Genomic DNA, 24,253 nt, shown 5'->3' with positions numbered 1-24,253 from the left:
ACTTGAGTATCCCCGATCTTAAGCTTTCTCGTGTGCCATACCTTAGGGCCAAGGAAGCACTTACCCTAGCAGGAGATCCTTCAGGTTCACACCTCCGAGCAGGCCTGAGAGCGCATCAGTGACACCACCTGGCACCACACTGTTCAGTATGCCCTCGGTGGATTCTGTGAGCCCGCCCACAGTGTTGAGCACACCACTCAGGGGTTCACTGACTTGGTTGAGCACACCACTCAGGGGGAGATTAGAGAGAAGAGAAGAGCCAGCTTTCCTTGCAGGATCCCTCTTTGCACCATTGGGTAGTAGGCCTCCCAAGACCCCTTGGGCCAAGGGTATCAGGTTACCAACAGCATCAGTGGCTTTGGAGAGTGATGGCAATGGGGGATTTGAGGACTCGCTGCTGGTCCCCTTGTCTGGGGGACCACCCTGGCCACCACCACCGAGGATACTGAGGGGGGAAGTGAGGTCTAACAGAGACAGCAAGTCCAAGCTGGACACTGTTTCTAACAGTGTCCCAAGCAAACCGGCCAGATCCACCTCTGCACACTTGAGCATCTCCTCAATCTGCGGGGGCAGGGTGCTGTTCAGATCTGAAATGGTAAAGAGACACGTTCTTACCATTAGCTGCCCAGCTGGTTCAGCCAGAGGAGCCTTCCCAGCTGGAGAGCCGGCACTGAAGGGTTGAGGGCCCATAGGCACTGTCCATCCTGCCTTCTGGACACACCAATCCAATTCCTGCTCTGCCCACCTGGAGGATGGCCTGGCCACCTAGAAATATACTAGTCCCTGTGAAGAGTTAACATTTGTTAGCACATTCCTGAGGCTGGCCTGGTGAGAGTATGTTACTCTGAAGTGACTTGGGCATGGAATGAAAGGACCCTGTTGAGCTTTTGAGCCCAGTAGCCAGGAATATAACCTAGGCCTGGCTCTGCCTCTTGAAGACCAAGTGACCTGAGGCAGGGTATTCTGTTTCCTGAGCCCCAGTCTCTGCAGCCATCCATGCGTGTATGATGGGACCTAAGTGTGGGTCACTGGGCGCTGGATGAAATGAGTGAGGAGGTAGGTGAGGGGAGTGTTGGTGGAGCTGACAGTTCTGGTTTCCTGGTGTCCATCTGGGTGAGTCTGTGCAAGTCCCTTCCCTTCTGCAGGCCTCATTTTGCTCTTGTGTGTCCTTGGGAGGTCCTGCATGTTGACACACTGCCTCTGCTGGATGTCCTGCATGAGCTCTCATCCTCCTGCAACACTGTTGTGGTGAGGGTGGAGCAGGTGCTAACCATGGGTTTGCCTCCACACTGGAGAGAAGCAAGTCAGGGAGAACTGGGACTTCAGAAGATGGTGGGGAGGGGAGGTAAGGGCGGTCAAGAGCCAAGTAGCAGAGCTGTGAAGTCACAGGGTTCTATCCTGTCATGCTGCTCAGAAGAGCTGTCACATCTGGAGGGTGGACAGCCTTGGCTGCCTAGCAAGAAAGTGAACTGGGCAGAGGGACAAGATTCTTGGCCCAGTAGAGTAGCAGGAGGAAGTGTGCTGGTATCAGCTCCTGTCCAGCTGCTGGGCCTTGGCTTTTGGAGCCTGCCCACTGCTTCCTGTGCCCAGGGCTCCTCAGTCTGGAGGACCCTTGCCTGTTAGGGTGATGTGGACTCACCTCCATCCCCTGTATGTCTTAGACAATGTCTTGCATATGTAAACCTGGAGACCCACACAAGAGTGTTTAGGTCAACATTGCTTAGAGTAGCACACAACTGCAAGAAGCAAAGTTGATGTGTAAATCGTGGAGGATTCATCAGGTAGAGTAATACAGTGAAGGGGACGCAAGTTTCTCATGGATTAATCACATCACAAGCATGAGTATGAGAGCAAATGCAAGCAGGCTACCTTTTGAGAAACTTTATAACACGGAGTGGAGATTTTTAGAATGAGTAGCCATAAGACATAATGATAAAGAACTGGCAAGGGAGGAATGATCAGGCTGGAAGCTTCCTTTGGTCGGGAGGGACGGGGGGATGGGTAGGAAGGAGATCTAGTCCAGTAGGAGCTTTGGGGCCATCAGCAGCCCTATTCTTGGTTTTATTCTTAATGTAGATGTTGGTTACAAAGGTGTTTGCTCTGTATACCTTTTCGGTTTTTGTATGTTTGACAATGAAATTCACCGTCGCCACCACCAGGCACTGCCTGATGGACACACAGCTGTCCTCTGCACAACTGTCTGAGCTTTTCTGTATATGTGAAGTAATCTGTAATAAGGGGGGATGGTTGGAGGAGTGGAGCACATGTTCCTGAGGTAGTGCAGTGGCGGGGAGCTGTGAGGCTGGGCACTGCAGTCAGCAGGCAGGTGCCAAGTTTCCCTCTGTCACCCTGTCCTGTCATGCTGGAAGGCTGACCTAGGCCCCAGCTTCAGGGCCATTAAGAGGAGCCATGTGGGCTCTTTGCTGGTCTTTGCTTGCTGATGAGTCCTATTCCCTTCTTATTCCTCTCACCTAGTCACTCATCTGAGAAGTATTACAATTCCTGACTCCTTTGCCCTCTTGCTCTGGGAAATTCTGGGGGGACAGAATTCCACATCTCCTGAGAAGGGAGATTGGGGAGCACCAATCTATTCCAGGCTTTTCAGAGTGGCCCTGGGTTTCTTATTTTCTGGCTCCTGGTCAACCAGGTTGGTGCTTTAAGCACCCGTGGGTGTCTGGGCTGAGCTCTGAAGCTCAGCATTGAGAAGCTGCTATTGCCTGGTACAGTGTCCAGGTGATAATCATATAAAAGGCAGGCAACCAGAATTTGCTGGATCCAAGAGCTTCCTCCTCCAGGCTTGCTTTGACGTGTGCTATACCCAGTATGTGGACTATGACAAGCAGCCTCAGCATCATCTTGATCTTACTAGAAAACCAATACTGCCCTGACTGGGGAGTTCAGTTGGTTAGGGTGTCATCCTGATATGTCATGGTGGAGGGTTCAGTACCTGGTCAGCGCACATACAAGAATCAATCAATGAATGCGTAAATATGTGGAATAACAAATCGATGTTCCTGTCTCTCTCTTTCTCCCCCTTCCTCTGTCTCTGTAAGATCAATAAATAAAACATGAAAAGAGAAGACCAGTACTGCTATGGTACTGCTACAGCAGGAGGTCTGGGAGTGGGTCAGGCAGCTCTTCTGTTAAGAAGCTTTTGAAGTGACTCTGATACCACCTCCTTTTTGAGAACAATTTGTTCAGAAGGAATAACTAGCCTTTAGTCTTGGAAATGAGAAGCACGTGTGAGAGGTGTGGAAGTTAAAGGTGTATAGGTAGAACAGGTCTTACTTACAGTCACTGAGTTTGCTGCTGGACATGGGGTGGTTAGCCACAGGGCGTGTCACAGGTGGGCGTTGTCTAAAGGAAGAGCTTCCTACAATTGGGGGATATCTGAGGAACTGTCCGGATTGGATGGGTCTTCTTCCAGAAAGATTTGGCAACCCAGAAGGAAGGCTCAGCGGGTCAACTGCTGCTGCCTGGACAGCCAGTGTGATGACCAGGGCCCAGAGGGTCAGCATCTTGGCAGCTGATATCTGCAAAGGAGGGAGGGCTTCGTCAGACACCACATTCCCAGTGGACCAGAGGGCTGCCAGTATGTTTGTACTGGATGTACATGCAAGGTCCTAGCTGTTGTAGGAGGGGGCCATTCACATGGTAGATATTGTAGTTTGCATAGTGTATTCAAGGGACAATGTTTCAGCCCATGGCAGTCAGTGTCTCAAGAAGGGCTTCCATTGACTTCTATTTCACCTTTGCATAAAGGTGTGTATGGGCTAGTAGCCCCCTTTCAGTACAGGCCACACCCTTCCCTGAAGGGTCCCACATTCTCTTACCACTCTTTTGACTCAAACATCCTTGGAGTGGTCTGAGCCACCTCTGAGGAACTGGACAGTGTTGAGTGATCCAGCTACAAGTGGTGGTCAAGGTCTCTCTCTGTTTCAGATCAGGCAATATATAGCAGTTTCTTTGTTGGTGTGAGCTTATCAAGGGCCCATTCCTTTGTGGGGTATTAACAGATATCAGCTGCTTTGTGGAATATTAACGGATATCAGCTGCTTTAAACTGCCTGCATACCCCCTGAGGGGAGCCTGTGTCCTCATTAAGCAGATGGTGAAACTTGTGTAGAGCAGGCAGTTATGCTTGCCTGTGCCCATTGTCCAGCCCCCTGGTAGTTTTGTTTGGTCAGGACTAAGCCACCCAATCAGCCATTCCTGGGCTTGGCACCTGCCACCTCTTTGGTTATTGGGCTGTCTTGTCATTTTAGCTCAGTGTGCAGAGGCCAGAGTTATCCCCCTGTGTAAGCAACTCAGGTCTACTCTGTCTTTCTAAGGACCATCATTCTTTTTTGGGAAAGCACTGGCATGGTTCGACAAGGGGCATTAGCCAGTTCACACTATTGCACTAGTATCTGGCACAAAGTGGGCTCCCTGGGTATGAAGTGAATGATTGTGTTAACCAGGCCATGCAGCCTTTTTCCCTTGGCTGGGGTTGAGCAGCCATAACTGGAGCGCTTGTGTAAGTGTGTGAGTGTCAAATCCACCTCTGTTGGTTGGGTGTGTCCATGCATATCCACTTACTGAGTACTGGTCAGGGTGCAAACATCTGTAACGTCTTATACAATCCTCCCAGCAAGTCCTGGCCCTCGGTAGTGCTATTACTCCCCTTTCCAGCAAAGGCACAGAGCTGGCTTCACTCCTGGGCAGGAAAGCCCGTCTGACTCTGAGCTCAACTCTGTGACTCAGTGGAGGTCACTCCTTTCCTGACTGTCAGAGTCCTCCCTTCCTGTGCCTCTCAAAGTCCGTCTGTCTCTAACACTTTGGGTGACATGGAGGCTTGTGTCTGAGGGCCTTTTCCCTCAGTGGAGCAAGTAGTCTCTGGAGTTCTTCTCTGTTTGGATTTTTCCCTCCAGACGAGTTTTATAAAATTGGCCTTGTCAACCTTTGTTCTTGCTGTGGGTAGGTAGGCGCTGACCACACAACGCTGCCTGCCATTCACCAGCGTCACCAAAGAGCCCCTCTTGCAGAAATGTCGGGAAGGACATAATGGGAAGCTGGTGACAATCCTTCACATCGAACAAATTAGGCTTTATGAAAAAAAATCGTCACATTCTCATTATTCACTAATTTTGTGCTCATCTGTGAGAAATTGGCATTTACTGTCTCAGGTGACAAGTAAGTATCCTGTGAGGAAAAATAAGACAATTCTGTGCCTGTGACTGAGTTGGTGGCAATATTGGTAGACACTGTCTTCAGTGGGACCCTTTGAGAATCCCAGTCACAAATCCCCATTTTCTAAAAGCAGAGGCACAGCCGGCAGTTGTGACAGCGGCCATGCTAGGCAGAGTGCTGCGTGCGTTTCAGCCGGGAAGGGGCCTGGCTGAAGAGATTCCAAATGCAAACCCTACTGTTGTGCTTTGATGAATCTCCTATGCTTGTTTCCAGCTCCAAAATTTGACCCGTTCTTTCATGAATTTGATTCAGTGAGCTCTTACCTTGCCTGGTGTGGATGAGTCGGTGTGATGGGTGCAGGTTTTCAGAAGCCGCCTCTCCTCCTGCTGTTGTCTGGATCTGTCAGGTGGAAAACCACATCCTACTTTTATAGGCCGGTGTGTCTTGGAAAGTCATCGGACATGAAGACATGTGATTCAAGTGTGCTGATAAGGGTGACGTGCTACAGGCTGATTTCCAAGATGGGTACCTGCTAATGGTTGTGACATTTGTCTGTGTCTCTCTGAGAAATGTTCATGGTGCCTGGCACTTTTTCAGAGGGGGCATGCTGGCCAGCTACTGTCCCCTCCCTGATTTCAACCTTTACAGGCCTGTTATCTCTGAGTTGTACAGCGGTGGTCGAATGGCAGAGTAGAGCCGTCTGTGAGGCCACAGGCGCCCACTCACTGAGAGCCCTTCACTAAAGGTGCAGCACTGTGTCCATAGTTGGCACTCAGCACTGAGTGACCAAACTAGTGTGGGGACCCGAGGAGAGGACGTGGGGTTGTTTTGGACAGGGTGTCTGCCTGTTGGGTGACATTTTATATCAGGTGTGTATAGGAAGTGTGCAAATGTGCAAATATTTGGGAGTGAAGGGATGGATGCCTGAGGACTGGAGACGTACAGGGCGTCTGCAGTGGGTGCAGCACGACTGCAGGCCTGGGGGGCTTGTCAGCGTGGCTGCTCTGTCCTGAGCCCGGCCCGCTTTCCTTTCCCAGAGTGCCTCTGGGAGGAGAGTGAAATGTTTTCAGACGTGTGCTGCCCTTTTTATTTGTGTTTTAGAAATTTCAATGTCTATGCTGGGCTTCCTCTCATGTGTTTCTTATTTATCAGCTTGTAAACTCCCAGAGCCCATGCCCTGGGCCTCAGGCTTTCCCCTACTGAAGAGGGCTATTCTCGGTCATCTGTTCAGTTCCTACCACTGGAATTTTTGTCATTTTGTACATCCTGTCACAAGCCTGCTGTGTGATGTCATCACAGCTTTAGGAAACCATAGCCTGGGAGAGGGAGATGACTCTGACGGAGGGTATGGTTAGTGTCTGCTTCTGCTCCCTTGAAGTGGGGGAGTTGGTTGGGTCCCTGCCTTGGAGCAGGTCAGCATGTTTGCTGCCTGGCCCACCCCCAGCCCACTGTGGTCCTCATACTGCGAACCTCCAGTGCTGTTCCCGTTGCCAAAGGCCCCGTTTTGGGCTTTGCTGCAACGTCAGCTGCAGAGAACAAATGGCAGTTGACCTTTCCTCAGGGAGCAGAACCAAGCATTTTCACACGTGTTGATAAGTGGAGACAAAGCCCACTGTCCTGGGTCTTATTTTTCTTGGACATTTGAGGAAAATTGAGTGATCATTTAGGTGAAATTTGTGACACCCATTAGTGGGTGAGGCCCTTGCTTTTGGTGCCACTGATGGTTTCTCTGGACCCAAAGAATGACCCCAGCTCCAGAAGTGGGGACAGGCGCATCCGGGGTGCAGCCTTTGATGGCCCCGTGGGGCTTCCTGGTTCCTTGTCTTTGTCTGTGCTTCAGCCTGAGGAGGCGGGGCAGCCATTGAATCTGCTAATCCAGGAAGCACATGAAGCGGTTTCTCAGAAGGTGGCTTAGCAGGCTGAGCAGTAGGGCTCCCTTGTTGTCAAATCCTAAGTGATTTGACCTTCTGACTCTTGAAATAGGGGGTCCTTTCAAGGCTGGCCAAGGCTTTGCTGGCATCCCAGTTGCTGGTGATAACGCTGGTGCCAATTCTTAATGGCCTGTGGGTGGAGATGTCACTGTAGGCCTTTCTGAGCTGTGGGTGTCCTGGTTCAGAGGCAACAAGATTTTGACCTTTCATGGGTGTTTCTTTAGTGAATATGCACGGGTACACTTGTAGTTTTATCTGTGTTTATGTATAAACACAGCCCTCTGTAGCACTGCTGCCTCAGTGTCCTGTGGCAGACGGTTCTTTGCTGGTAATGGGAGTTCACAGGGCCTTATATATAGACTGTGTGTTTCTGAGTACTCTGGAGTTGTGTGTAAAATCCAGGTCAATTTTTAGTTCCTAGTACATATCTTTCATGGGTTTTTCAATGAGCCTTGTGTTTGAGCAAAGGCGATGAATCGGAGTTTAGGAAGAGGCAGAGTTTCTGCGCACAGGCTTTGAGGCCAGACTGACATGTGCGTGTGAGTCCTGGTTCAGTGTGTGACCTTGGGGCAGTCACTGAGGAGGTGATCTTCATTCATCCCAGAGGGGTAAGTGTCTGATGGGCACTTTGTGCTGCTTTTCCTCCGAACCCCTGCTGCGGGTTTGCCATTCTCTGGCTACACAGTGCTGGTAGTCGGCATCATGTTGTATAAATGCATCGAATCAGCTTCATATATTGCAGCAGGTGTCACCTTGGTGGCGTTTTCCTGTTGATTCAGCCACCTTGAGTTTCACATGGAGGAGATCTCGCTTTGCCTGAGATGGAGAGCAGGGTCCTGCCGTGAAAATCACACTGAAGCCTTGGTTCTAAGGCAGTGCTTACAACTACCGAACCGCCGTGAGTGAGCACTCAGCAATGCTTCTCACCCTCGCAACAGCCCACTGTCACTGTCAGCAGCAGTGGCGGCAGCATCACCATCATCACCCACATCCCCTTTTAGTGATGAAGAAACTGGCTTATTGAGATTAAGTCGCTCCTCTACAAAAGTGGCAGAGCTGGGATTCTAGATGTTCCTGAAACCAAAGCCTTGGCCCAGGACATGCCATTTGTCTTCTGCCACTTGTCTGTGAGGTGCTTAAGGGCTGGGGCAGGTACATCCTTGTCTTCACCTAGTGTGCAGTGAATGTCAAATAAGTGAATGAATGAACCAGTGAATGAGCCAGTATCTCTGAGGCTCAGTTTCTCTGCGTGTCACATGCCTGCCTCTCCTACTTGGGGTTTATGGGAATCAGATAGGACAGCAGCTCTGAGTGTGTGAAGTGACGGTCACACATGGGGCAGGGAGTTCCCTTCATCTTCAGGCCTCCTTTCTCCTGTCTTCCCCCCTTTGCAGAAGGGCATTGGGCAGAGAGACGGGCTCCAGTGGGGTGGTCAGTGTGGACACCTCAGGGATAAACCCCCTGACTTCCCACAATAAAACAAACATTCTTATCCCTCCCCACCCCCTGGCCACTGTTATGGGGTGTCTTTCACTTTTTAGCTCTGGGCCAAGATTTTTTCTCTTAAAAATGTATGATAGCCCTGGCCGGCGTGGCTTGGTTGGCTGGAACATTGTCCCATAGACTGAAGGGCTGCGGATTCGATTCCCAGTCAGGTTGCGGGCCGATCCCTTGTTGGGTCATGTTTGAGAAGGCAACTAATTGCTGCTTCTCTACCACATTGATATTTCTCACGTCGATGTTTCTTTCTTACATCGATGTTTCTTTCTCTTCTTTTCTCTCTCTAAAATCAATGAAAAAATGCCCTCAGATGAGGATAAAATATGAAAAACTGTATGACAGGATTGAGATCATGTCGCTCTCTTGCTTGACACTTGTCACCAATTCACCATTGCACACTCCAGTGTTTGCCCTGGCTGTGGAGACTCTGTGTGGTTTGAGTTTGTCCTGCCTTCCTCTGTGTCCTCATTCCCCAACACCCCTCGCTAATCTGTTCAGCCAGACTGGCTTTCCTTTAGTTTTGGGGGATATACCTACGTTAGGACCTTTCCACATTCTGTGCTCATTGCTTGAACCCTTTCCTTCACATTTTGCCTAAATTACTCATCCTGCAGGTCTCAGCCCAATTACCTCCTCCCAGAGGCCTTCCCTGGTACCCTGTCTAAGCCAGGCTGCCCCTGTATCTTTTTTTCAGTACACTCCTATGGTTTTCCTCTTTGGTCTTTCTTGGAATTTGTAGTCATGTATCCGTTTGTTGGCTGATTTGTTTCTTGTCATCTCTCTTATAAGCCTCATGAGGGCAAGAAGTGTTCTTGCCTTGTTTTTGCTCAAGTGGAACAAAGTAGGTGCTAAATCATATTATTTATTTAGATTTTATTTATTTTTAGAGAGAGGTGAAGGAAGGGGGAATGAGAGGGAGAGAAACATTGATTGGCTGCCTCTCGTACCCGCCCTGACTGAGGGCTGGGACTGAACCTGTAACCCAGGTATGTACCCAGACCAGGACTCAAACCAGCAACCTTTCGCTTTGTGGGATGACGCCCAACCAACTGAGCCACACTGGTCATGGCAGATCATATTTATTTATAAATGAGAACATTTTCTACCTATTGGTAAAAGTCAACCATGTTCAACAAAAAAAGTTTCAAAAATATATTAAGAAAAAAAACTTTTATAATCTTAAAACTGTGATTCAACAATCACAGCCAACATTCTGAGTTAATTTATTTTAATCTGGAATTACATGCTAAATCATCTTGCATACTGATTTTTTAGTGAGCATTTGCTTTTAATATCAAATGCTCTGTAAAACATGATTTTAAGAGCTGTGGGATATTTCTCATTAAGAATTTCCTTAAAAAAAAAAAATCTTATCCTGACCAAGTTGGTTGGCCATTGTCCCGTAAAGTGAAAGGTCACTGGTTCGATTCCCGGTCAGGGCACATGCCTGGGTTGATGGTTTGGCCCCCATTCAGGGTGTGTACAAGAGGCAACTGATCCATGTCTCTCTCTCGCATCGATGTTTCTCTCCCTCTCTCTTACCCTCTCTTCCATTCTCTCTAAAATAAAAAAAAAATCCTGTATTGTTGGACATTTCAATTTTTCACTATATAATTGATTCTGTGGTAATAGTTCTTGCCCTTATATCTTTGCCTGAACCTCTGATTAACTTTTTACTAACTCCTCAGTATGGTTAATTTATCGTATACATTTCTAAGAATATGAATATTTTTTAAGATTTTTTATTTGAGTGAGATCTGGCTTGCTGTTGCCAACCTCAAGCATTTGGATTTATTGTAGGGGAAAGTGTGCGTCAATGAGTGAAATATCTGAGTTACAAATTTACTCAGGGAAGGAGAGCAGTGTGACTTTGCTGAACATCTCCAATTAGGTTTTGTTTGTTTTAAGGCATTACGTAAAGGAACTCTCTGCTCTGATAAACCAATGAGGATTATTTGTCCTTGGGATATATCTTTACGTAAGTGGGAAATCTGAAGTCCTCGGTCCCTGCCTCTCCTCTTGTTTTCACCAATGTTGTATTCTCAGGTGTGTGTGGGGCCTAGAGTAGCGGTGATAAGTTCATCCATCCATCACTCATTTGTCTGTCCATCCATCGATCCATCCATCTATCCATCCATCTTTCTATCCATTTATCCATTCATCTATCCACATATTCCTCAGATATTTATTAAGCACCTGCTATATGTCAGGCACCAGGGATGCGTCCGTGAGCCATCATTTCTGTCCTCGTGACTTGTGGTGAGAGAGACAGACACAGATTAGTACAAGGGAGGACCCAAGAAAGAACCTGGAATTTATTTGTAAAACATTGTGTATTTATTCTTACATGTTTAAACTTCAGTCACCGTCAAAGTACTCTCCATTTGACGTAGGACACCTATTGAGATGAAACCCAACTCACTGATTTTCATGCCTTTTAGTGCTTCTGCCTTTTTTTTTTTTGTTTGACCTCTTCCACATTGGCGAAATGTTTCCCTGTGAGGACTTTTTTCATTCAGGGAAACAAACAAACAAAAAAACATGTTTGGGGTGAGGTTGGGTGAATAGGGAGGGTGGGGCATGGGGGTCATGCCGCTTTTGGTAAAAACTGCTGAACACTCAGCACAATGTGGGTAAGTGAGCTTGTAAATCACCCATTATGAAATGGGGAAACATGCTGAAAGAGTTAAAAACAGATTACTGAAGCCAAACACAGCCTCTCACAACAATGCCAGCTGGCACCCTGATACAGGCGGGTTCCTAGACCACTCACCTAGTGGGGAAGCCTGTACTACAAGGAGCCCAGCTTCCAGAAGATAATTCTGTTTCTTTTGGGTCTCCCTCATAAACTGTCTCTTCAATAAAATAATATGTTGTGCTCAGTGTTTTGAAAGAGATGAAGAGTTATTATGGGAGTGGTGGAGGACTTCTTAGATGAGGTAATTTCTAAGTTTATTTAAAGTATGTGAGGAAACTACCCACTCAGGGTCAGGGGAGGAGGGAGAGGGAGAGGCCCGTGCATGCCTGCTGCCTGCAGTAGGGAAGAACTGTGGCGTGTTTTGGTGTGTCTGGGCAACTTAGCACAGAGCAGGGTGGGAAGGAGGGTGGGGAGGAAGAAGGGACTGGACACCCAGGCTCAGGACCGGGTCAGGTGGAACCTTATGGGCTATGGTGAAGATTGTGGATTTAATTCTGAGTGGGACAGGAAGCTATTGGAGGGTTTTAAACAAGAAGTGATGATTTGGTTTATGTTTTGAAAAGCCCATGCTGGCTGCTATGTAGAGTGTAGGCTGGAGGGACAGAGTAGAAGCAGAAAGGCTTTTTGGTGGATTTGATAGTGATTTGGACAGCAGGACAGCAGGATCGGTCTAGATGTTGGACTAGGTGGGGAGGAATCAGAGACTTCGTTTGCTTTTGGCCTGGGCCACTAGCGGGGGGATGGCGGGACCTCGTCATGGGTGTGGAAGAGAGAGAGCCTTCCATGTTCTTCCTTCTCGGCCCCTCTCTTTCTTCCAATGAGTTTCCCCTCATTCTTTGGGTGGTTGTCCCTGCTGTGAAAAGGCATCTGTCTTGTGTTCACTTCCCTCAGTACTCTGCTCCTTGGTTCTTGGTGGCTCACACACTGGGGCCTGCCTCCTGGGAACTCAATGCCTGAACTCTGGAGCACAGAGATTCCTCAGAGGTGCTTGCCTTGGGGGTTAGGAGTGGTTCTCGAGGGGGCAGAACCACAGCCCCAGCCTCCTTCTAACCAGAGCCACTCTCTTGTCATCTGCTTTATGTATGGAGTTTGTTTGTGAGCTTTTATTTCAAGAAGAGGATCATTAGCCTTGAAAATTTTGAAAACCACTTCTTAAAAGGTGTGTTTCCTTGGGTAGACCTCGAGGAGTGATGCCAGTGGGGAAGACTTTAGGCCACTAGAGCAGGTTGAGTGGGAGAGGTGTTTTGGGCTGTGTGCTCTCCGGCTGAGCTTAGAAACCTGGGGGTGGCCATGGGGGGCCCAGAGAGGCCATATGGAGTGGGGGGAGAAGGAAGGTGGTCTTTGGAGCCAGTGTCCTGACGTTCAGCATCAGAAGCGGTGTGAGCTGCCTGACTTCGCAATGGGGGTCATTGCACACACCCTGTCAGGTACCAATGAATGTCACCCCAAGGAATGCATGGGATAACAGGTGTGAATGCCTGCAGACTGCAGAGTGAGATGCACCTGTCAGAATCATGGGAGGGGAGTGAGGGGCTTCGGTGGCTGGAGGAGAGGCTCTCCCAAGCCTGGACAGGTCTGAGGAGTAAGCTGAGGTCTGCTTAGCTTTCCTCAAGGTCCTGAGGAAGGCCGTATTTGTTCATTTTGTACTCAGCATCTACCATGTGCCAGGCATTGTGGTCACACACAGGTGGGCAAATGCTGGGCTTGGGGTAGGAAGATTCAGCTGTTTCTTGGGAAAGTGTCTCCCGGTCTCCAGCTTATCTTACATGTGACACACACACACACGCACACACACACACATACATACTAAAGGCTGGCAGATTTTGCAAGGCCAAAGTGCAGGGCTGTCCTAGCTAGAGACCTTGTGGGGGCTGCCAGTTGGGGAATTTTTTTCTTCATTGCTAGGCTTATGGTTCATATTTGAAAAAAAGTTTTTGAGTCAAGTAATAAACCCACAGCATGGTTTGCTCTTGGCTCCAAACCTTTACTCCAGGACAAGGACTGCACCAGTCCTTGCGGGTCCCTCCACAGTTGTGCTGCATGGGAGAGAACTGGCCTGCAGTGGGGCCTCTCCCCCAGCTCTTGTTTCCAGAGGCCAGCTGAGGTTACTGAGGGAGACGGACCCTAGTTCATGCCCTGGACAGAGATCCTGATGAGCCTCTATCCTGCCTGTGGTGGGGATTTTATCACAATCTAAAATTTCTTTTCATCATTTTTTTTCCTGGGTCCAGGCCTAATTTGCTGTCAGCTTTGGCTGGTGTCCTGAAGTAAGAGGGTCATCTCTGTGCTTTGCTATCTCTTCATGTTTGGCGAGTATGGAGCTGTTCTCATCTGACTGCGAGGACCTCTGGTTCCTTGCCTTTCTCGGCTCCCTGCCCTGCCCTGCCCTCCCCTGCCCTGCCCAGGCTACAGGGAAGGAGGGCTTCTGGCTCTCTCCCTGGAGGCCGCTGCTGGTGGGCACATGACAATTCTGCTGCCCGCCACACCTTTCAGGGCTGCAGGAGCTCAGAGGTGTGGCTGTGAGGTGTGGGGTCTCACAATCTCCCACTTGGAGCCAGCTTTCCTCTTGGGTGGTCTGGCTGCTTCCCTTGGCCCCTTTCCTTCATATTCAGGACCTCCCAGATATCTCTGGGTTTTACAGTCCCTTCTTTTCTTAAGGACCCCAAACTTCTCTTTCCTGCTTCCTTCCTTTCTTTCCCAGGGAACCTTTTCTGCACGTGTAGATTTTCTGTGTGTCTTTCTACACGCCATCCTATCAGGGCCTGAATTTGTGAAACTCAGGCCCCTTTTCCATTTTCTGAGGAACCTCCCTTCTCAGAGAAGGGGCCCTGGGACACTGACCACTGAATTCAGAATATTCTCCGAGGGGCCAGGTGAAACTGGAACTATCAAGGAGAAAACTTTTTTTGAACATTCCAAGCTGGCCTCGTCACCTCCTGGAACCCCTTAGGAACCTTAGAACCAGTTACTTTCAGTTACTGTAAGATGCTCTGGGGCCATCTTTTCTATATTCTCTCTAGTCTTAGAATTAGCATTTTCCCTAAGGAGTCCTGATTACTTTTCTGAGCAATGGTACCAGAAACCAACATCTGGGTGCTAGGTATACATTTTGCCAATTTGAATTGGAGGGTGTTTTGTTTTTCAATGGAGTTGAAATTCATATAACATAAAATTAACCATTATGAAGGGATTGGTTTAGTGGCATTTAGTATATTCAGAGTGTTGTGCAACCACCATCTTTGTCTAGTCCCAAAAGATTTCCATGAACGAAAATAAAAGCGCATCCCTACTAAGCATTTATTCCCCCTTACCTACTCTGTTCTCCTGGCAACCACAACTTTGCCTTTTGTTTCTATACATGTAGCTGTCCTGAATATTTCTTTAAAAAAATTTTAAAGCCTTTGATGAGGAAATCTACCAAAGGCTTTTTCAAAAAATTATTTATTTTTAGAATGAGGGAAGGGAGGGAGAAAGAGAGGGAGAGAAACATCAATGTAAAAGAGATGCCTCTCGCACGCCCCTAACTGGGGACCTGCCCCGCAACCCAGGCACGTGCCCTGAATTGTACTGGTGACCTTTTGGTTCTCAGGCCAACACTCAATCCACTGAGCCACACCAGCCAGGGCTGAATATTTCATATATTTCATATAAACTGAATATTTTGTACTGTACAATATGTCATCTTTTGTGTATGGCTTCATTCATTGAGTATAATCTCAAGGCACTGGGCACAGTTTTTATGGTTTCACCAGGCTGTTACCTGCTCTGTTCTATCCAGGGTTGAGCACTGGGCCTGTGCCTCTCGATGGGTAACATGTGATGTTGGTGAGGTTGGGTTCTAGCCCCTGGGTGATTTTCATGTTGGGCCAATGGGCAAAGGAAAGCACTTGGAGTTGGAGAGGGTCGGGGAACAGAAGTCTTAGTCATTGTCATGATTGTCCCCTAGTACACTAGATAAAGTAATCCTGGGTTTTGTTACCTCATCATTCATATTATCAATTTTTATGTCCCTTGTAAGTAGTGCTTTCACTAGTCATAAACATATGATGAAGCTCCTATTTTGCAGGAATTGAAGACATGTAAGTAATTTTCTGCATGAAAACAGGATAATTATTAAAGAGATGATTACAAAATGCCAAAAATTCCTATTCTTGATTTTCTTGCACTTGTTAATTCAAGGTAGCATTGGTGAAATTTCAAAGGACAGTTGACATTTTCAAAATACTATTCAACTTGGTTCAGTGTTGCTTGAGAGGTTTCCAAGTGCTTTCATTCTCGACAATTCTTGGGCATCAGGTGTTAGATTGCTGCCTGAAGGTCTCTCTGTGGGGAGATAAAACATAACTGATTATACTCCTAATGTGTAATGTGGCTGCAGGCACAGGCTGCACCAGCCAGCACACTGGTCTCCCTGACCACAGCACCTGCCCTGAGGGGGAGACAGGAAACAAATCAGCCAGGGGAGCCCCAGAGGTTGTATCTGGGTGATTGTCAGTTGAGCTCTTCCAGAAATGAATGGATGGTTGAAGCTCCTGGTGGGTGAGGGGACCTCCATGTGGAGCCCAAATAGAGCCTATCCAGAAGCAGCAGAGCCCAGAGATGGATTCTGGTGTCGTCCTTTGGGCCCAGAATCAAGCCACTGCCGAAACTAACACCGTATCCGGATGTTTGGGAACTACCATTTTGTTGTTGCTGTTGCTTTAAACCAGCTCGTGTTGTGCTTTCTGTCATTTGTAGCTGAAATATAGTTGGCATTCCTCTGATCCAAGTCCTTGCTTCAAGGCTGACTTAGAGAGGCTAAGCGATGTGTCCAAGGCCACTTAGAGCTGTGGAGTGTCAGAGCAGGAGGTAGGAAACCAACACTGAGGCAAAGGCTGATTCTATGACACTCTCCACTCTGGTAGTTCATTTGGCTGCAGATATGGGACTCTTTGGGGCTTATGTGAAAATGGGACTGTACAACTTCTGATTTTGAGCCAACATGAAGGAAGTTGGTTTTGGGGGGGTCAGATATCATGTTCATTTAGCATGTTTATTAAAAATGGAACATCTAAAAATGATAGAGATTTTGAACTTCTTCACTCTCTCATATACCTTTTATACTTCCATCCTCATTATTTTCTTGATGTCAAATTTACATAAAAATCCCTTTGTTTTAACCATCTTTTTTTTTCTTTAAGGAAGCAAGTTCTCCTTCAAATTTCCTTTGGGTATAGGTAGACAGATGGGGAGAAGGGGGGTATTGACTCATGTGTCAGGGTGGCAGAGACTGAGAGGCCTCAGCACATGCAAGGTGACAGTTTAGATGAGTCGGTCATATGTAGTGGGCATGTTTCCAAAGAGATGACATATTCATCTGAAAGGCATATTCAGTTAATTATGGGTCCTCATGGGGACAGTACACAGAATATTTGATTTTAAGACCAAGAGTAGCCCTGGCTGGTATAGCTCAGTGGATTGAGCATGGGCTGTGAACCAAAGGGCCGCCAGTTGAATTCCCAGTCAGGGCACATGTCTTGGTTGCGGGCCAGGTCCCCAGTGGGGGGTCACGTGAGAGTCAATGACACACTTGATGTTTCTCTCCCTCTCTCCCTCCCTTCATCTCTCTCTAAAAAATAAATAAAATTTGTTTCTTTAAAAAAAGACCAAGAGTGTCACAGTGTTATGACTTATATGGTGAATAAAGGGACAGTGAATCTACCTAGGAAAGAGTCAGGAGATGGGATGGAGCTGTTAAGGGCAGCTTGGAGCTGCCTGTGATGCCAGGGCCCACTGGCCGCATTTAGTCCTTTGGAGACTGAAGTGCAGAGTGGGCTTTAGTGCAAAAGGAAAATATTTGTATTTCTTTATCTCTTACCGAGTTAAGCAGTTCAACCTTGGCATTGGTTGGAAGATTTGAGGTTATTCCTGGTGGAATATTCCATTGATTGGAAAATTCTGAAATAAAGAAGGAGCATCTTATGATATGTGTTGAAAAAAAGCAATGACAGGGCTGGGTTGTTTCATCCACAGTCTACTGAGGGCGTCTCTGGGCAGTGTGTGGGTCTAGGAGAAATCACCCCTGCCCATTCAATGGAGACATTTAAGACATTGTCTCTTTCAGTCTTTTGTGTGTGTGTTGGTGAGTTCCCAAGGATCAGAAGAGACCCTAGAACTAACTGGAAACCTGGCAAGCTTTCTATGCACAAGGAATTGATACCAAGAGATACTGTATCTTGCTGTGTATAATGCACACTTTTTTGCCCACATTTTTTGAGGGAAAATAGGGTGTACATTATATAGGAGTATAATGATTACCTACCATGGGTATAATAATCCCATGTATAATATGCACAAAAACATGAGTGTACCTTATACACAGCAAAATATGGTACATTGGCATGTCTGCCCTCACTATCTTAAGAAACCAGAAAAATTAGCTTCTGCAGTTTTGGTGACATTTTGTACTATAGTGGTCCCCTGTAGAGGTCATCATGAATACGTACAGGTGGCATTTTGCACCATCATCTCTCGATGGTCATAAGGGTTACGACTTCAGACTCTTTACTGTCCCAAACCCTAGTGTCTGTGTGACTAGAGACCTGGGTCCGTCTTTCCTCTAAGTGGCATGATGCTGTTGTTCTGAAGATACCTAGGGGACTGGATTTCATTTGAACCTGTCGAAGAAACATCTTGATTTGGTTTTTATGTTTTGCTATCTCAAGATGCCGAAGTCTCTATCTGAAAACAAAGAAGTGCTTTTCGACCCAGACGGTGATCAGATGTACTGTGCTCTCTGCCACGACATGTTCTGTGGTGTGACTTCACACCCTTGCACATTGCTTGTGACACTAACTCTTCCAGGTGTTCATGTTGATTCTACATACCAGTAATGGCAGATACAAACTTCTTCATAACTGCAGACATCACATCTTCTACCTCGTCCATCTGGAAGAGATGGGAGGGACATTTTTATCAGTAAATCTAGTAGTCCCCCAGTTGGTCCTCACACTGGGGAAAGCAGTCTTGGGTCCCTCTGTGTGCTCATGTGTGTGTGTGTGTGTGTGTGTGTATTTTTCCCCCCTAGTGGAAGAAGTCTCTTACTGGACAAGGCTATGTGGGGAGGTGGTTCTCAATCTAACTCTCAGGACTCTAAATTTTTGGGGATTTTCAAAAACCCTTAGGTAACCCTGACAAATGCTTTTTGGGTTCTTCTTATATCCCAGACACCTCTGCTCTAGGCAGAGGTGTGCAGCTGCGTGCCCTCAGGACAAATACTGAATTCAGTATTGGGGAGGACTGGTTGTTGCTGAATGCTTCCTCTTTTGTGTCCTATCCAGATCCCTCCCTGATCCGGTCCTCCCCGCTGGGGTCTACACACCTTCTTCCCTTTGCCTTCCCCTCCTCATCATGCCTGTGGTTCCATGCTGCCTTCCCTCTGCACAGTCTGTTTCCTTTACCTGGTATACATGTACTTTTCATCTGTGGTAAATACTTCAAGCCTGAGTTCAGGCATCATTTTTTTAGTGAACCCACTGTCTGCCTCCCCGCTGGTTCTCCTCTACTCTGTCTTCTTCATGCTCAGTGGACAGCTATTTGCATAAATGTTTGTGTCCCTTCAGAAGGGTAGTTACTTGAGGTCAGGGACCATGCCTTCTATTTTCCTTTCATGACACAGAGCCTGGCATACCCCATACCTCCGCAGTAAAGATGAGACAAAGGAACTCTGGGCTTGCCACGACTCCCAGAGTTTGCCTCTTGATGGACTCACCATTGTCTGAAGGCTCCCATATAGGACACAGATTGTTCACACATAGTCATAAGGTCGTTCCCCCCTGGGTGCCCATTGTGTGCTCCCACCCAGTGTGTGGCTACCAGTCACTTAATGATTGGTTGGGCTTGTTTATTCCTTTAACCTGTCTCTGTCTTCCCACTGAAGCCAGAGGGTCACTCCTGGAGTCAGGAAGTCGCATTTTTAGAGCCGGGCTCATAGTGCTGCTCACTAAATGTTTGTTGGATGATGGTATGAACATGTGCAAGGTCAAATGTGTTAAATGTGGGGTTGGCTGGTAAATCTTTCATAAGTTTCCATCCTTGTGCCTGGACCCTAGACACTGGGTGCTCCCCTCACTCGTCCCACTTCCCTCTGCCTATCCATGCTTTCCTCTGCTGATCCATGCGCTTGCTCTGTAGGACACGGATTGAAAACCTCAGATGCGGAAGGTGAGGCCATGGGAGGCTGGGTTTGTTTTTGAGCAACTCCCATGAGCCGAGTCAAGGCTAGAATCTAAATCATTTTTCATCCTTCCTGTGGACTCCGAGACTTCCTGGTGTATCAGAACGACACATCCCACTAAAAAAGCACGGACTTCAGGCTTGCCTTCAGGTCACTGGCTGAATGGGGCACTGCAGCAGTGGACTTAGGGAGCCAGTTTTACCAGTTCTCCTGAGAAGCCTCCGTGTGGAGCTCAGAGTCCTGCTTCGCATCGTGTCTGTGATCTCGTCTGTGTGACTTTTTCCCTTCCGAAGTCCCTGTGTCACTAAGTGTCTGGGTTTAAAGTGATTTTTCATACATCATAAATAGTTTGAAAATCTAATCAACTTACAGCCTCGGGGGGGTTCGTGCTGTGCACAAAGCTGTCAGGAAACAAAGTACAAGGAAAAATTATTTTCAAATAAAAAATATGAACTAACTCTAAAGTAGAGTTTAAGTATTAGCTCAGTTGCTTAGTCAAACCACTTATAAATTATCAGATACAGACAGGTGAATACAGCATGTAAGTAAATCTTTGTTCTGAGTTCCCTGGAGGTATCCAACTACTTCCCAAGGGCCTTGTCCGTTATTCTTATGTGATTTGAGTAGGGTTCTTGATATTGTAGTATAACTGATAAATGTCAAGAGGAATTTGTAGCTATGGACAGTACCTTAGAATCCTGAGGTCTGCCATCAATGTTCCTCTTACAATCTTCCATGCATAGGAGATGAAAAACCTCTGAATTCATATAAGACAAATGAGTTAAAAATAATACCATGACCAGGCTACTCAGCAGACACATCACGTTGTGATATGACTGACAAGGCCACAGGTCAGAACTAGTGCGGAGACTGACCTCAGGAGATGACCTGTTTGTTCTGCCCTGGAGGCTGAGCCCTCCAGACTGATTGATCTCCCTTGTCTTAGGGTCACCCAGGCCTGTGGCCCTCAGGGTTAGGGTAGTAACTCCCCTTATCAGATGCTGTTTTTTCCATGTAACTTCTGCTTCTACTGGTTTCTCTTTGCAACTGAATCCTGATTTGTTGCTACTCAGCACTCACCGTTAGCCCTTGGGCAAAGATCTCACCATCCTTATTCACGTTAACCCAGTAGGTGACTTGGATTTTGTTGCCTGGCAGGCTGAAGTACACTATTCTGGTGATATGGGCATTCAGGTCATTCATCTGTTGTAGAGAAGTCATCAGTTAGAGTGTGGAGAGGAGAGGAAGGACTGTAGCATGTTGCATTCTGAAACAACCACACACCATTCAATTTATTTATTCAAATATTAATCGATCCTGTAGTATGAGTTGGTCACCTCGCTGGGTGCTGGCGTGGCTGAAGTGACCACACAAACAGGGTCTAATTCCAGACCTTGCCTTTTATCTCATTTTCTTTCTTGGAAGGACAGTGGTACCTACACTAGACAAAATTTTACTTTTCCATTACTTCTCATCCAATTTAAAGACTGTTTCTTTTTATGGCCTAATGCCAGGCCACTCTGTACTTGAGTATTTTGGGCCACTTTATTAAGGATATGTTTTAGATTGCTTGAAACAGAGCCCAGCACATAGAAAGTACTCAGTGATCATTGTTTCATTAGAACCACTATCACCATTCCTTTGACCACTGGGAGCAAGTGAATACCTCACATGTAGAGTAACCCCCTCCCTTGCTCCTGCTGTGACTCCTGATAAGTTACTTCTCCCATGTTGGTCACCAGCAGGATGGGATTAAGAATCCCTACCTCTCAGATCTGTTGTGAGGATGAAACATTGTTCATTCTCTAAGGACAACTGGCTTTGTACCTGGCACATAGAAGGCACTGAGGAAACACATGTCCTCCGGTGCCCTTGCTCTCTGCTTTCCCGATATACACAGGATGCACATATATGATCATTAAGAAGAAATATGTATCCCATTTCCTCACATTCGTCTCTGGAACAATGTTCCAGAGCCCATTTCTACTTTCTCACACTAGAGGCTGACAGACTAGGCTTAAGCACACCGGACAGGGGTGCCAGGGGCTGCGTGGATGATGCTTACCTCGACGGAGCTCTGCTTGGCACTGACAGTGATGATTTCCCTGAGCATTATGTTCGACAGAGTTATGGCAATGTTGGCATTTTTAGGATCTGGAGGAAGGAGACTACTAGGTGTGAGGACTTTCCCGTTAAAGAAAGCCTAGAGAGGGAAAACCAGAAATCATCATCATCCTGTGAGACTAAGATCAATTTCAGTGCCTCTGGAGTCCCATCTGAGAGGCGGAGGAGTAAGGCGGCTCCGTGTGGGCACTGCAATGGAGGAGCGTGAAGATGAAGAGCAGCAGGCCTCCCCAGCCTCTGCTGAGGGACAGTGGGGGGCCATAGGGTACGTGGGGACTGGAGAAGGACCTCCTTGTAAAGGAGGAAGCACTGCTTTTCTTCGGCTGATTAGCCCTGATGTCGTGCAAATCAGGCCCCCAGACTTTTGATTTTCCAAGAGAAGCCACAAATTCTCATTTTTTTCAGGTGAATTCCCCCATTTAAGTGTTGCTTCAAGTAAGGTGTGTGTGTGTGTATGCATTTGTTCATAACTCAGTTCCTACCTTTCTTTTTTTTTACATGTTCTCCCAACCTGGAAGGACCTCCTTGTCAAGCTCAAGGCCATCTTGTCTATGACACCTTTCCATAGATATTCTGACCTCCATTGAATAATTGCATTTCATATGCATTTTCCCCTCTGCTTATAAAATTCAAACTCTAGAAGGCAGAAAATTTGAAAAGTTCATAGAAGTATGAAGAAGGGAAAAGGCATCTTGGGGGACATCTGATATTTCTCCTTATTTTTTGTTGGCATAGCTAATAAAATTTTTATTTTACTTTAAAGAAATCAACAGTACCTTTTGGTAAGCATTTTGAAAAACTTCTAATGATCTCATACTTGGCTCAATTATTTACTTTTTGTTCCATTCTAGCTTTTCTCCTTTTCTTATTGTTAATATTTGTATTTCTTTGTCTTTAAATACATGTACACTTAGGATGTTTGTACAGATGGATTTTCAGAAGTGCAGTGAAGTGGGTCAAAAATCTTGCCTTTCTTCAGTATTCCTTGTGGTTGGGATGGCAGGGTGGGGTGAGTTGGCCCTTTTTGTTTTCTTGTGTATTTTCCCATGTGTGTCTAGACCTGTGCTTACCACATCCTATTGATCAAGAAATGATTGTAATTGTTGGAATGCCTCTTAGGCATTGTACATTGGACTTAAAAGGAAGGGAAAACATGGCTGACCCCCATGTCAGATGCTCAGGTGTTGTGGTGGAAGCCTGGGGATCCACCCCATGGTAAATATCTGGGGTCTAAGAAGGGATGAAGGTTGGTTTGTCATGTCATTAGAGTATATTTTGAGTTCAAGGGTGTTTCCAGCTTTCTTGCAGAATTTATCATAATAACAAAGAACACTTACACAGTAGAGGATTGAAAGACCTTGTTCAGATGCCTGGAGACTTCTAATGTAGTACTGGAACAACTGAGTAGCTGCAGGAGAGAGGAAAGAGAGAACGTGGAGGTACCCAGCATAAGAAGTGTTGTGTCCTGGGTTCTCTGCCTGGCTTTGCCCTCCAGGTGGGAGACCGTCCCATTCCCTCAAACCCTGGCAGAAAGCTGGTGCCACACTGGCTTATTCTTATGAGTCTTGGAAGAATCTTCAGGGAGTAAGGTGACACAAGAACTCGGCCCTGTCCCTAATATGCCACAACTGCCAGGTGTAGGACAAGGTTTGCTGCCCATGCCCTGTGTTTTGTCTACTCTGCATCTAGGCACTGTCACCAATTTCCGGTTTTGGCTGTATGGTGTCAGCTGATTAATCAAGTCCCATCACCCTTGTATACATGGACATATTGGAAGAAAGCTCCGCCTCTCAGCCTCCCTGGTGTGAGGCACTGGGACCGCTTCTTGCTCAGGCTCCATGCATGCATGTGCTTTGCAGACCATCTGAGCCTGGAACACCACCACTGAGATTCCTAAGGGGCTTTTCGTCCTGTTATGCCCTGGATAATGAGTCAGTAATTTGGAGAAGCAGGTAAACTGCCACATTCTCTTCCCTTTCCCTGAGGGTGCTGAGGAGTTTGTTGGGTGCTTGCAGCTCACAGGCCCATCTTCTTCTGTCTGTCACCCAATGGGATTCCTAGGGAGGGTTGGCCACCTCCTGCATTGACTTGGGCAGCCCCTGGGAGGCTGGTGTCTGTACTCACGGTTCTTGCATTCGGTGAAATCACTGAGATCAATGTTACATGATTTTGCTTCTTTCAACTGTGAATGAACCACCAGTTAGGTTTGCAGAGGAAACACAGCAGGCCACCTCCTCTTCTCCTCCTCCCCTGTCCTCCTGTCCTTCTTTACTTCTGGGTCTCCTTTGTGGCAGTATTCATTCTTTCCTTCCCCCTGCCCCCAGCTGGAGGCACTGTCCTATCCTACTGCCGGGGTCTTTTGGGCCAGAGGGGATGTTGCATTCCCTAGCCTCTGGACTCCTGAAGGCCAAAGTGTCCTGTTCATGTATCTCCCAGTCTTAGGCCATATCTGAGGAAAGGGCTTCTTCCTGTCTTCCACCCAATGACAGAAATTTTTTTGATGGTACCCTCCCCTTTCTATGACTTACGTTTTCTTTTAAGTTAACTGTCAGCAGTTGAGAAATGATGTCAACCAAGGGCAGAGGGACAGGGAGAGGCAAGGTATCTGTGACTCTGG

At 47.1% G+C, this 24,253-nt stretch overlaps 1 protein-coding gene across 2 annotated transcripts in view; it reads right to left on the bottom strand.

Moving 5' to 3' along the window:
• LOC118496817 (vomeromodulin-like) overlaps positions 1–24,253 on the bottom strand; it is a 42,660-nt gene that overhangs the window by 5,350 nt on the left and 13,057 nt on the right. Inside the window, exons 6-15 of one of the 2 annotated variants that reach the window (XM_036009722.1) lie at positions 24,165–24,249; positions 23,761–23,818; positions 22,974–23,044; positions 21,578–21,715; positions 20,593–20,715; positions 20,202–20,269; positions 19,883–19,913; positions 18,164–18,224; positions 17,155–17,234; positions 15,385–15,620 (exon numbers count right to left, since the gene is read on the bottom strand). In XM_036009722.1, the coding sequence (XP_035865615.1) occupies positions 15,597–15,620; positions 17,155–17,234; positions 18,164–18,224; positions 19,883–19,913; positions 20,202–20,269; positions 20,593–20,715; positions 21,578–21,715; positions 22,974–23,044; positions 23,761–23,818; positions 24,165–24,249 (739 nt within the window). In that variant the 3' untranslated portion in view covers positions 15,385–15,596. Of the gene's footprint in view, positions 1–15,384; positions 15,621–17,154; positions 17,235–18,163; positions 18,225–19,882; positions 19,914–20,201; positions 20,270–20,592; positions 20,716–21,577; positions 21,716–22,973; positions 23,045–23,760; positions 23,819–24,164; positions 24,250–24,253 lie in introns of those variants that run through there. The other variant, XM_036009723.1, reaches the window with a different exon arrangement.

Source organism: Phyllostomus discolor, chromosome 9 (genome assembly GCF_004126475.2).
Source record: "Phyllostomus discolor isolate MPI-MPIP mPhyDis1 chromosome 9, mPhyDis1.pri.v3, whole genome shotgun sequence".
Classification (NCBI taxonomy): Eukaryota; Metazoa; Chordata; class Mammalia; order Chiroptera; family Phyllostomidae; genus Phyllostomus; species Phyllostomus discolor.
The sequence above is the reverse complement of the archived record's forward strand: the minus strand, read 5'-3'. Positions and strand labels throughout refer to the sequence as shown.